The 12,354-nt window shown below is 35.4% G+C and overlaps 1 protein-coding gene across 4 annotated transcripts in view; it reads left to right on the forward strand.

Moving 5' to 3' along the window:
* The window catches only part of PHF14 (PHD finger protein 14), a 166,061-nt gene that overhangs the window by 125,307 nt on the left and 28,400 nt on the right, over window positions 1-12,354 (forward strand). For 2 of the 4 annotated variants that reach the window (XM_048075388.2, XM_048075389.2), the window contains exons 18-19: window positions 3,132-3,245; window positions 4,770-4,852. The exons of 1 other annotated variant lie outside the window; for it this stretch is intronic. In XM_048075388.2, coding sequence (XP_047931345.1) covers window positions 3,132-3,245; window positions 4,770-4,841 — 186 coding nt within the window. In that variant the 3' untranslated portion in view covers window positions 4,842-4,852. The remainder of the gene's footprint in view (window positions 1-3,131; window positions 3,246-4,769; window positions 4,853-12,354) is intronic. One more of the 4 variants, XM_048075387.2, reaches the window with a different exon arrangement.

A 12,354-nucleotide genomic window follows, 5' to 3' on the forward strand; every position in this document is an offset into this window, starting at 1 on the left:
GAGGGTCTACCACCAGTGTCATGACTCTAGCATGCAAGTTCCATCCCAGGACCAGAATATCCAATTTGTTATGTGTTTGTATGAACATGTAATTCAAATGCTTTTTTTTTTTTTTTTCCAGAACTGTTTGAATCAAGCCAATGCTGTTGTGGTACCTTAAATTGCATGAATATTTAGGTCATATGACAATAGACATACTTCAAAGCAGAGCTGTCTTTCTTGCATAAACACAGAGGAATGTCTACACATTTCATGTTTCCTCTTTAAGGTTTCATAAGTCCAAGAAAATGATGTTCTGAGGAACTTTATTCAAAATCAGAATTTTGCAGGAAAAATATAATTACCAAGCATTCTGAGTTTATTTGTTTATTATGTACTTACATTTCCATAAAGAATGTCTATATTTTCAGGAAACTGGAAGTACCACTTAATAGTGTTTTTCCCCATTAGTTATTGATTAATATAGTTAAATATTGTGATTCACTAGAAAGCTCTGTGTTGACCTGACTTGAAAATGCAGTTAAGTTATATAGGGTGGAAATATTATAACGTTTTAATGAAATGGGAAGGGCTTAGGCACCAGAAAGGTTGTGTACCAAATTATCTATTGTGTTGTTTACACATCCATGAACAGTCAAGTCTTTCACAGCTACAGTTAAGGCTTACAGATCAACAAGTGCAAATATTTTTGCAAAGTTGACCCAGTGTATTATGATATAAATAATAAGGGGGGAAGACAAAAAAAAATTTTTTTGAATTACATTTTTTTTTCATTTACCACTTCTTCAGTAAAATAGCTGTTTTGTGTCAGCAATACAGATTGTATGCCTTCCCTTTACAAAAGCAAACAATGCTAATAACTTTTAAGGTGATTTTATTTGTCTGAGTGCAAGTTACCAGAATTGTTTACTAGTTCATTGTTCATTTGACCATGCACTCAGAAGACACCAAGAAGAAACTTTATGAAAGTTCTCACTTGCACCTTGCAACATTTTTGTCATTGTACCTTACATGAATGGGTCACATTCCACTTAGTGAAGATGTTTATTTCCAAAAGCTGTACTTCACGTGTTGCTGAACTAGTCTAGAACATAGATTGCTTTTCATACAAATGTTCAGGCCCTGCACAGTTTTCCTAAGTGGCACAGCAGTGTGAAAAGAGATAGTGAAACCAGTGTAACTGGAACAGAAGTGCTTTATTTGATCTGTTTTTGAACAACAAAGTAAATCAGGTTTCCATCCATCTCCTTAAAAATTGATGTATTATATTAGCCCTATATTAGTTCCTTAAGAGAACTATTGAGAAGGATGGACAAGCTGGTCGGGAAGAAGATATTCAGGACGTTATGGAGGGGGGTGGGGGGGAGAGCATCTGTGATGTGCTGCTCCTGTTGAAGCAAAAGAAATGAAACAAGAATATATGTTTACCAAATTACTGCTGCTCTGACCATTTTTGAAACCCATTGTTTATTACTTTCAAAAAACATAAGTAACAAAAAACAACATTGCCACCATTATCTGGCAACGGGTGATAGCAACATAATAAAAGTTTTCTTAGGCACAAAAGACAGGCAGAACTCAAGGAGAGAAATCACTGAACCAAAGAATTTAGACAAGTACATCATTTTCTTCCAGCAGATGTGGTTGTTACTTTTGTTTTTGTAAGCAGCACAGGAGAGCTTCTGGAAACATACTGAACTGATAAATTGCATGGCAATGATTTAACTTTCTAGTCCTCAAGGAGTAAACAAAATAGCACGGTTCAGTACTTCAAGTCAGTTTGTGGCTAATTGGGCCAACGAGATAGTCTTTTCCTTGTAGTTGTCCTGACACTGAACTTTAAACTTAAGGTGATGGGCCACAGGATGGGCCAGAATATTCTAAGTCACAGAGAGGTGGTGCTAAAAGAAAGTCATAGAGAGCTTTATTTGAAATAGTTAAGCTTAGTAGGTTTTTGTTGTGGTTGTTGTTGTTGTTTTTATTTTTGTTTTACAGGAATTCACCTGAAAAGTTATATGACATAGAGATACTAGAGAACACTCCCAAAAACCACCCAAAGACTTTTTTCCAACTTTCTAGCCTCCAGCAACCCCCTCCATGTATTCTTTTACAACATCTGGTCTGCCCTGTGATTCTCAGTAGTGGGTGTTAGCCACAGCTTTGTCCCTTCCAATAGTCCAAACATAGACATTGGGCTAAAATGCAAGTGCTGAATATTATTAGTACAAAATTTGAATTTACGTTGTAGAAGTTGTCATGTCAAAAACTTAATAATGAGCTTTGCAGCTTGCAGTTTCCGAAAGTATAATCTCGATTTCCTTGCAATTAATGACTGTAGAGAGAAAGTGATACATCAAAAGCGCATATTCTGCTTGCTAAGCAATGACAACTAAAATATCTTCTGTAATGAGCATTACAAGCACAGTAGAGATAGTACCGATTAATGGATTTTTTCCTCCATAGTAAAATATCTCAATCTATGCAGTTATCAAAACCACTGTGTGAAGCAGTGGAGGTATTAAAGTGATTTTTATTTTGTCTAATCTAGTCACATTGCATTGCAAATTCAATGTAAAGGTAATTTAGAAAGAAGAATGTTAACTACTTAAGTGTTTTTATTTTACTTATTTGACTGTAGTGTTAAAGTTGACAGTCATCTACTGACTTCTCTAGCTTTACCAGTTTTCTGTGCTATGTCAGTTTACAGCAATTGATAAAATACATTTGTGTGGGGTTGTTCTATCATGGTCACGGCTGTTTTGCAGAAATCTCCATGTTCAATAAGGGGAAGAAATGTAGTTTTCCCTTCCTTGCAGTTTAGGAGCAGGGGTAGGTATGGGCAAAACAAGCATGTTTATTCAGAACTTTACAATTCTGAAATGCTATACAGCTATTTACTAAGGCTTAAAATGTTCTTGTGAAGAAAGTATTGCCATTTTAAGGGAACATATATGGCAGATGTTTTTGCCTCTGGGTTAAAACAAGTTGCCCACTGTAAAAAAAGAGTTTTTAGACTTCAAGTATTCTCTGTTTTCCTGTGATCAGAGCACAGCTCCTCTGAGAACTCTCTCTTTCCTGGAGTACCACATCAACACGCTGCTGAGGGGTCTATTTGTCTCTGTTGCCCTCAGGACTCCGAGCCGTCAAATGAGGTGGTCTCAGAGGCCCCAGGTAATGTGGTACCCTCTACCTCAAGAAGTAGCTCTGAAGAGCTGGTATCGGTGGCACAGAAACATCCAGAAGAGGTAGGACCGTCTGTGTCTATTCTATTCCAAGATTAACGGTTGGGGTGTACTCGTTTGCCTCTGCTTTTCATGCTTTACTTATACTAGAGACTTTCTAAAGCTAAAACTCTATCTTATCCTCCCATACCACTGACACACAAGACCAAGGTAAATTTTAGGACCTTAATTATGTAAGCCAAGTATATTACATCTACTGCATTTTAAATCCTGTTTCTTATTATCAGTGATTGGGAAACTATATTTTTTTGTTCCTATCTTTCATACATCCATGACAGTGAGAGGAAATCTGTTAGATTCGAGCAAATTAAGCTTTACAAGACTAAAGAAACAGAAATAGAATCTGTAATTAATTATATAAGTAGATGTAAATCTTTTGTCATCCTAAATTAAATGCAGCCAACTGCTGGGTTGGACAAAGGAAAGGCCCTTGATAATATTATTGTGCCTATCAATGTGACCTTTTTTCTAAAAAAAAAAAAAATACTAGATGATAATGATGTAGTGTGGCATAAGGCCATACTCCCTGTTGTTATAAGAAAAGGTGCTGACTTGTAATGTAGCTCTACAACATAGCTAATGACTGACTTCTTTGGTCCTTGCAATCCATACTTGTCAGAGTATACCATAGCTGGAGAAGAGGTTGTCTGCAGACTTCCAGCTTCATCTTATGATGAGAATCATCCTTTCAGGGAAACATTGTTATCTTTAAATCAACCCTTTCTGAGAGAAGTCTTTCACATGGAGTATCCTTAATATTCTTGGTCTTGGCTTCCTCAAACAGTTATTACTATTGTTTCTAAAGACATGCTAAGTACCAGGTAATGTAAATACTGTTGTTTTTCTCAGATTTTCTTTCACTATACTCTTCCCGGTAAAGGAGAAAGTGAAATATTAGCAATAGGAAACACAACTCTTTTACAGTGCCATTCATTGTTTCTCTAGTGCAGCCTTTAGATAATTATCAAATTCCTTTATGGATTTCTCCTTTCCTCTGCGTCTTGTCACTTTGTTTGAAGAAGAGACAAATTCTCAATACAAGGCTGGGAGAATTCTTAAGAGGTATTTCACTTAAGGTACTTCACTTATTTTGGAGTAACCACATATTCAAGTTATCACATCTAAGCAGTCCTGAAGATAGAATGATATAAATTTTAAGTAATACCTTTGTATATTTTCCTGAGTTGCAAAGGGAGCTTAGTCCATGGAAGACCATGGGTTCTGGCTCTTAATTTTCAGCTTTTCCAATTTATCTCAATTTTGGCCTGTGTGGAATACAAACAGCTAAACTGTGGGGGAGAGGATCCTGAGGAAACATCAGAGAACTGAAAGATGGGAATGCACCTCTTGAATTTTAGTAGATATCTCAGTTTATGGTGAAGCTGTTTAGCTGAACCTAGGGTCATAAAGTATTTATTATATGTGTTTTATAACAGAATGAGACTTTCTCAAAAAAAAAAAAAAAGTTACTGCAGTTTATATCAAAAGAGAGGTGAGTTAGAAACAGTTTTGTGGTTGGATTTGCAGGGAACCTTGAGAGGGGAGCACCAATATGTTGAATTTCCAAATTCAGAACCCACCAGGAAACAGCCCGCCTAAGTTACATGGGGGTAAGTCAGCATGGTAAACAAACGCTTGTGAATTGAACTTTAAAAAACCTGCCTCTAACAGCAACAAAAGTGTTTGCAGAGCTTTACGCAATAAATGCCTTTTTAAATCCTCTTTTTATTTGAAGTCTCTTGGTACACCACTCCCTTGTATTCTTTCAGTATTTGCTTAATTACTTAATATTCAGAATTAACTATAGCTATTAGCTATAGCTGATGCATTATTAGTATAATAATTTCTTTCTCATCTGAATTTGACCCATCAGTACTGGTGAGAAGGCAGTTAAGGAAATGTTCAAGTGCAGCCATGGAGAAGGGAAGCAGGAAATAAGTTTAAAAGTAAAATAGCTATCAGACTAAGGATTTCAGGAAGGTGGAATGGATGGGAATTTTGAAAGAGGGATATGGAAAGTGACGTTCAAAAAAGTGTCTCAGACTTGCAAATGTGAGAACAATTTATTGTAGCAGGAAATCAGGAAAATCCCATAAGTTGCTATGTTAGTTTGTATAATCCATGTCATTTTCTTGCTTACAATTTCTTCTCCTTAAGTAGCCCAGTCCGACTCTTACACACAGTTACTTGTGTCATCAGTTTTAACTTTGTGTGATGCCTTGTGGTCACTTAGATGAGGCTTTGCTTTGCTTCTCCAGTTGTCTCTGCTAGTCAAGGCAATGGTTGAATTTTGAGCTCTGTTTCTCCATGGCCACTGTTATTCAGCAGGAGGGCAGGATGGGTCCTGCTCTTGTTACTGCTCCCCTTCTTCCCAGACTCTTCTCATGCTCTGAAATCAGATGTAACTGGGTGGGACAGGGACAGTGTCTAGCTATGTGGCATATGACAAAAGTCACTGCATAATAACTAGCATGTTCGGTGTTTATGTTTTACACCTGTGAAAGTTTTGCACATGTGAAAGATTCAGGAAAGTGTGTGTATTCGTTAGTGTCCTTCAGATGCAGTAACACTTTGGCTTATAAAATAACCAAACCATATTTAAAGTTAGAAAGATACCTTACCCTGTGTTTTCAAAACCTGTGCAATCCCCCATAATCAGAATTTAATTTTTATAGATTTGAATGCTTGAATGATTTGAATTACTATCCATACTAAAGTAAGGAAGTTCACAGATTCACAGATTTCTCTAGGTTGGAAGAGACCTCAAGATCATCGAGTCCAACCTCCGACCTAACACTAAGTACTCCACTAAACCATATCCCTAAGCTCTACATCTAAACTTCTTTTAAAGACCTCCAGGGATGGTGACTCCACCACCTCCCTGGGCAGCCCGTTCCAATGCTTAATAACCCTTTCGGTAAAGAAGTACTTCCTAACATCCAACCTAAAACTCCCCTGTCGCAACTTTAGCCGATTCCCCCTCGTCCTGTCACCAGGCACGTAGGAGAACAGACCAACCCCCACCTCTCTACAGCCTCCTTTCAGGTAACTGTAGAGAGCGATGAGGTCGCCCCTGAGCCTCCTCTTCTCCAGGCTGAACAAGCCCAGCTCCCTCAGCCGCTCCTCGTAAGACTTGTTCTCCAGACCCCTCACCAGCTTGGTCGCCCTTCTCTGGACTCGCTCGAGCACGTCCATGTCCTTCCTGTAGCGAGGGGCCCAAAACTGAACACAGTACTCGAGGTGCGGCCTCACCAGAGCTGAGGTTACCTGTGAGGTTACCTGAAGTTACCTGTGTGATTGATGAGTCAATGTTGTATGTTTTTATTGTCGTTTTTAATAACTAGCATGCAACAGTGAAATTGAAAGAAAAATTCAATGCATTTGAAAGGGGACAGATGTGTGCCATCTGAATTTCAGTGTCACTTAATTAGACCTTCTTTCCAGTTTCTTACGGAACTGTAAGATAACTCTGCTTTTCATAAAATGTTATACTAAATTACATAGTTTTTAAATTTACAATTTTTAAATTACATAGGAATTTTGTCTCCACAACCATTTCAATATTCAGTACCTCACTATTGTTAGTATGCTCTGAGTCAATACATTGAATTGTATCTCTGATACCACACATTCTTTACCATTAACTAATGAAAGAAAAATCTCTGGACATGTTGATTACTTAAGATTCAGAGCTTTTAAAATACACAAATGCACTTGCTTGAATAACAATGTAATTGTTCAATAAAATTATAAGGCTAAGAAATTAAATTTCATGACCCTTACACCATTTGGTGGGGTCACTTGCATTGTTCATCTAGCAGTTGCAGTATATTTAGTAAATATATAATTTTTTTTAGATGAATATGCAATCACACTGAAAAAAATGAAGGTTTGTTGTTAAAGTAATTTTACTTTTTTTTTTTAATATAGTTTTATAGTGGCTAAAGAGCAAGACTGATGGGTATTACTCTAGTATTTTGATACCATTTCTCATAAGCAGCACTTTAATCTACTGGGAGTGAGAATCAGGAGTTGGTTATCTAACTAAGAAGAGACTACTTTTGACAGTTCCCTTAAACCTGAGTCTCATAAAAGGCATATTCTCATCTTTAATTAGAGGTAAAATAGAAATGCATGAGTTATGTGTATTAATTTCCTTTGCTGATCCACTGGCAAATCAATTAATCATGTTTTAGTAGTGTAAGACTAGAGGCTAACAGAGCTAGTCTTTTGGAATGGCTGTGTTACTAGAGCAGTATGAATACAGATGAAATGCTGTGTGATTCTCTCTATGAGATTTAGTTCTGTTAGAAAATAAATCAATAAATAAGAATAAAACAACCAGCCAACCAGCCAACCTTCTTTTCTCCACCCTCTCCCCTTCCCCCCAAAATCATATGGAACACCTTAGGGTAAAATATGAATGACATCACCGTATCGTATGAACATGAATAGCCCACGTATCTGTGTTGCTTTCTAAGTGCTGTACAAAAGCTACAAAAAATGTGCAAAATTTTGGGAGTCTGAATTAAAGAAGGATTAAGACAAGTACTATCTTATAGTACTATCTATTACTAAGTACCTAATAGATAGGTACTATTTATTATTAAGCTTTCAGTGCTTGCCCTATATCTGGAGAGCGCACAGACTTCTTTTCCATTGCTAGTGAACAGCTGTGTTTTGTTCTATAGGAGAAGATGTGTCCCACACTTAAGACGTCTGACATTAGTTGTAAGGATAGTTCAAGCAGTTTACAAGTTCAATGTTAAATCATTACATTATTCTCAGAAGTCTAGGGGAACCAGATGCAAAGGGAGCGTTTCTTAATTTTTATGAACACAATTTGCATCGGATTTTTTTTTTTTTTTTTTGAATTATCTTCTTTCCTTGATCTCTGGATAAAACATTTGTTCAACAAGTCCTATTGACTCTTCAAGTTAGTACTAAAACAGATTATTTTTTAATAACCCCAAACCATAAACTTATTCAGCAAAGCACCCAATCCATCTTTATGCTTTTTTTTTTTTTTAATTTTTATTATACTAAGGTGTTTTCTTTTTAAGCAAAGTAAGATGTGAAATGTTCTGAAAGAACTGAATAAAAGATAATTCCATGGTAAAGATTGTAATAATGCTCATGTGATATTTTGTCTATCTGCTGTTACTAGAAGACTGTTAAATAACTGGATTTCCATCTTTCATTTTTCCTTTGAGGAAATAACTCAATCATCTTGTAGAATAAACATTGGCAAGAAGCAGGAAGATGATTTGTAGAGAACACAAGAAAATATTAGAGAAATATATTTGTATATTATCTATCTTTGTAAATACAAATCTGTTATGCTTGCACTTATGAAAAAAAAAAGAGTTCTTTTCTAAACTTCATAGGTATAACAATAATTTCCCTCTGTTCTGAGTAGCTGATAACTTGAACTTATTTGATAGAAAAATTGTCAGACTGTTTTTGCTATAAATATGTTGTTCTTGACACACTGTTAATTGGAAAAAAAAAAGTTACACACATAGAATGGGTTGGACTACAGATTTACTCTTGAACACTAAATTTTTTGTTTAACTTTTAAAGTGGTCAGAAAAGTAATTGCAAACTTCCATGCTGTATGGACCTAGCAGGTGCTTTCTGAAGAAAAATCATACATGCTAATATACTAGTTATTCTATATCATAGATTATTCTCCTTTATATCAGAAGTCGTAGGCCTGTGATTTTGGAACACAAGCTGATTTATGCTCTGGACCTTTTCATCATCCTGAGGTCAGGATGTGCAACGTCATTTTGTGCAAAATCATAAATTCTACATGGCATATTTTAACAAAGAGAAGAACACATATCTGTGTAATCTATCCCCTAGAAGACATAGGATTGGTCCTGCTGGTGTATTTCTTAGTACTTTATTCTGGTTTTAAAAGTTCTGAGTAGTTTTCACACTTTCAGAGCCTTTTCCTTTACACTCGTGTTCAAATCACCTTACAGAATACTTAGTGCCCCCACCTTCTTTGTTTTCTTTGTGTTGCAACAAAGAGTTGCAATGGATTATAGACCTGGAATTCCTATGCATTTAGAATATTTTCTGGACCTAAATCAGATTAATTCCAGAGAAGACTGAAATTTGATTAGTTGGCTGAAATTTGGCTATTTGACCTATGGTCCTGATGTCAGACTATGGGTTTCAACCATCAGACTCATTTGTTTAACAGAAGAGATCAGTCACCTGTTCATCTTTGGCACTCAAAAGGTTTCTTTGATTTTACTTTTCATGCTTCTACAAGTAATTATTACGATTACTGTAGTTCCCATTAATATTTCATAGCAAAATTCCTAAGCCACATGCCTAAAAAAGCCTTAGAGTCTGTGTTAAAAGTGAATTAATAATAAGCAGACATGAGAGCATAATACCTTTGGCCACTGAAGTGATTCCTCTGTAAAATAAACTGGGAAATACAGTAGGCATGCAAATGCTCTGAAGTTAAGAATTCACATTTTCCATCTAATCTTTTCACATGACTGTTTTATGTAATCTTCTTAATAAAGAAACATAAAGGTTGAAGATGGCTGGAAAATGTTGTCACGCAGTTCTGCTTTTGAAGTCAATTTTTTATGTATGTATATTTAAGCTGTAAATGTCTTTATGGAATGAGGCCTCCTCTTGGAAGAAGATTATTAACTTAAAAAATTAATTAGGTCTGTTTAAAATTTCCACAAATCCAAGATATTTTTCTTTATTTAACCTTTTCACAGTCTCTGCCCTTCTTTAAAGTACATTTAGTCCTGTATCATCTGTTACTCAGGAAGGTATTTAATACATGACTTGGCATCATTTGCATTATACAAGAAGATTAACTTTACAAGCTCTGCTATTAATCTGAGTAGCTCTACATATTGACCTATGAAAGAACATAATTAAGTTAGCTTAATTAAGTTAATTAATTGTTACACTCTGATGAACTTACTATTGAGAGGAAATTAAAGGCAAATAGAAAATGGCATTCATTGGTTTGAAATCATATTTTAAAGGATTTTACAAAGATACATTATATTTATATGATGAAACTATCTATTGTGTAATAACCAAAGCAGAAGCAATTAAAAATGTCAAAAGCTAAGAATCCCTGCAGTATTCTCTTTTATTGCCTGACAGTCAGACAGATTTCTAAAAGCAATAAAGAATCCATGCTAGAAATTTAGAAAATAACTTTTTTTTTTTTCCAGTACCAAAATAATTGAATTCAGAAACTGACACCACTCTCTACACATGGACTATAGAGAAAAGTGCACTATAAAAGTTAGATAAATTAGATAATCTGCTATCAGACTTTCCTCTGGGGGAGAAAAAAGGGGGAAGGCCTGAAAGAAAACACAAAGCAGCAAGCAGTACCCAGGCAAAAGTGCATATTTGCAGGTCACCATAAGAAAGTCTTTCTGATGGTGATGAGGTAAAGGAGATAGACTCCTGGAATTTTCTGTCAGCTCCACTTGTTTTGTAAAGTGTGTCTGCAAATTTGCTGCAGGAAAACATGCAGGGTTACAGCAAGAGTCTTGCATATGGGCAGACCCTCCACGTGACTTGAACATCCAGGATGCATTCATCAGTCTTGATACATACTGATGTGTACATTAGAGATCATCAATTCAGAGTAGCTGTAATTAATAAAAAGTAACAGAAAAATGATGAAACATGCAAAAAATGTAATAATATATGCTGCCAAATAAGCAGTTCATTAATCTGTGAGATTCATTCATTTTACCATGTCTTTAGTTTGAAATTAGTGTGTGAGTTATTATTAGTTATCTAACTCTATTTCCGTGTCGTCATTTCCCCTGATATATAAATACTCTGGATGGCATCCTTAGTAATTTTAGGACTTTATGCTGACTTTCTGTTGTAAAAATGACTATTGTAAGTCAAGTGAAAACAGTATTATCCATGAAGTGTTATTCTTTGGCATTTTCAGATCGTATGAAAGGGTCATTGATCTGTGGATACATTCTTTGGAAGAATAACAGCATTAAAAGTGGAAAGCCAATGGCATTTAGAATTACTTGTGTACAAATTTATATTCGTATTCTGAATACAGATAAGTTGGAAATAGATTCCTACAAAGAGAAAAAAAAAAAAAAAAGACAAAACAAACAAAAAACCACATAAACTTTCACTGAATTATACTAGCTTCTTTTTTATTTGAGAAACTACCTAAAATACTCTTTAAAATGGATAGGAACCAAATAAACAAATTACAGCCATTGTATATTTAAAACATTGTTTTTATTTAACACATTGCCCACAAAAAATTGTTTTTTTTTTTGTAAATTCAGTTTGAAGTCTACATGTTATATTTTGTCACTGTAAAAGTGTTGTGGTATGTTAATCAGTCGGTTGTATTTTAAGAAGAAATAAAAAAAGAAGAAAGGAAAGGAAAAGGAAGGAAGGAAGGAAGGAAAGGAGGGAAGGAAGGAAGGAAAGGAAGGAAGGAAAAGGAAGGAAGGAAGGAAGGAAGGAAGAACAGTTTTAATTTCACCTTAAAATACATAATTAAATCATAAAATATATTTTTGGCTGGGGGAAGAGAGTGGGAAATGTAATGAAAAAATAAAGTTAAGCAAACTTTAAGTAAGATTTTAACTAAGAAATGTTCAACTAAGAAACTTTAACTAGAAAATAGCAGCAAGTTGTACAAGATGAAGGCCTGTACCCAGAGGCTGTATATTTTGCTAGCTGTACTGGTGTCAGTGGGCTTGAGTGTACCTATGTGTGCTACCTGTCCAGCTGTGACTGTATGTTTTGAGGTGTTCATGGAAAGGCATGATAACAGGTCATGTAAGTTACTGTTGTCATTTGCGGAGTGGTATATGCAATGTACAATTGAAATTCCGTCCCAGAGTGAAGTAAATTTATAACTCCTTTTTCAATATCTAGTGTACACATTCTTAGCCTTCTTTCTTTTTCTTTTTTCTCTTTTTTCTTTCTTTCTTTCTTTCTTTCTTTGCTTTCTTTCTTTCTTTTTCCTTCCTTCCTTCCTTCCTTCCTTCCTTCCTTCCTTCCTTCCTTCCTTCCTTCCTTCCTTCCTTCCTTCCTTCCTTCCTTCCTTCCTTCCTTT

This window comes from Anser cygnoides, chromosome 2 (genome assembly GCF_040182565.1).
Source record: "Anser cygnoides isolate HZ-2024a breed goose chromosome 2, Taihu_goose_T2T_genome, whole genome shotgun sequence".
In the NCBI taxonomy this organism is placed as follows: Eukaryota; Metazoa; Chordata; class Aves; order Anseriformes; family Anatidae; genus Anser; species Anser cygnoides.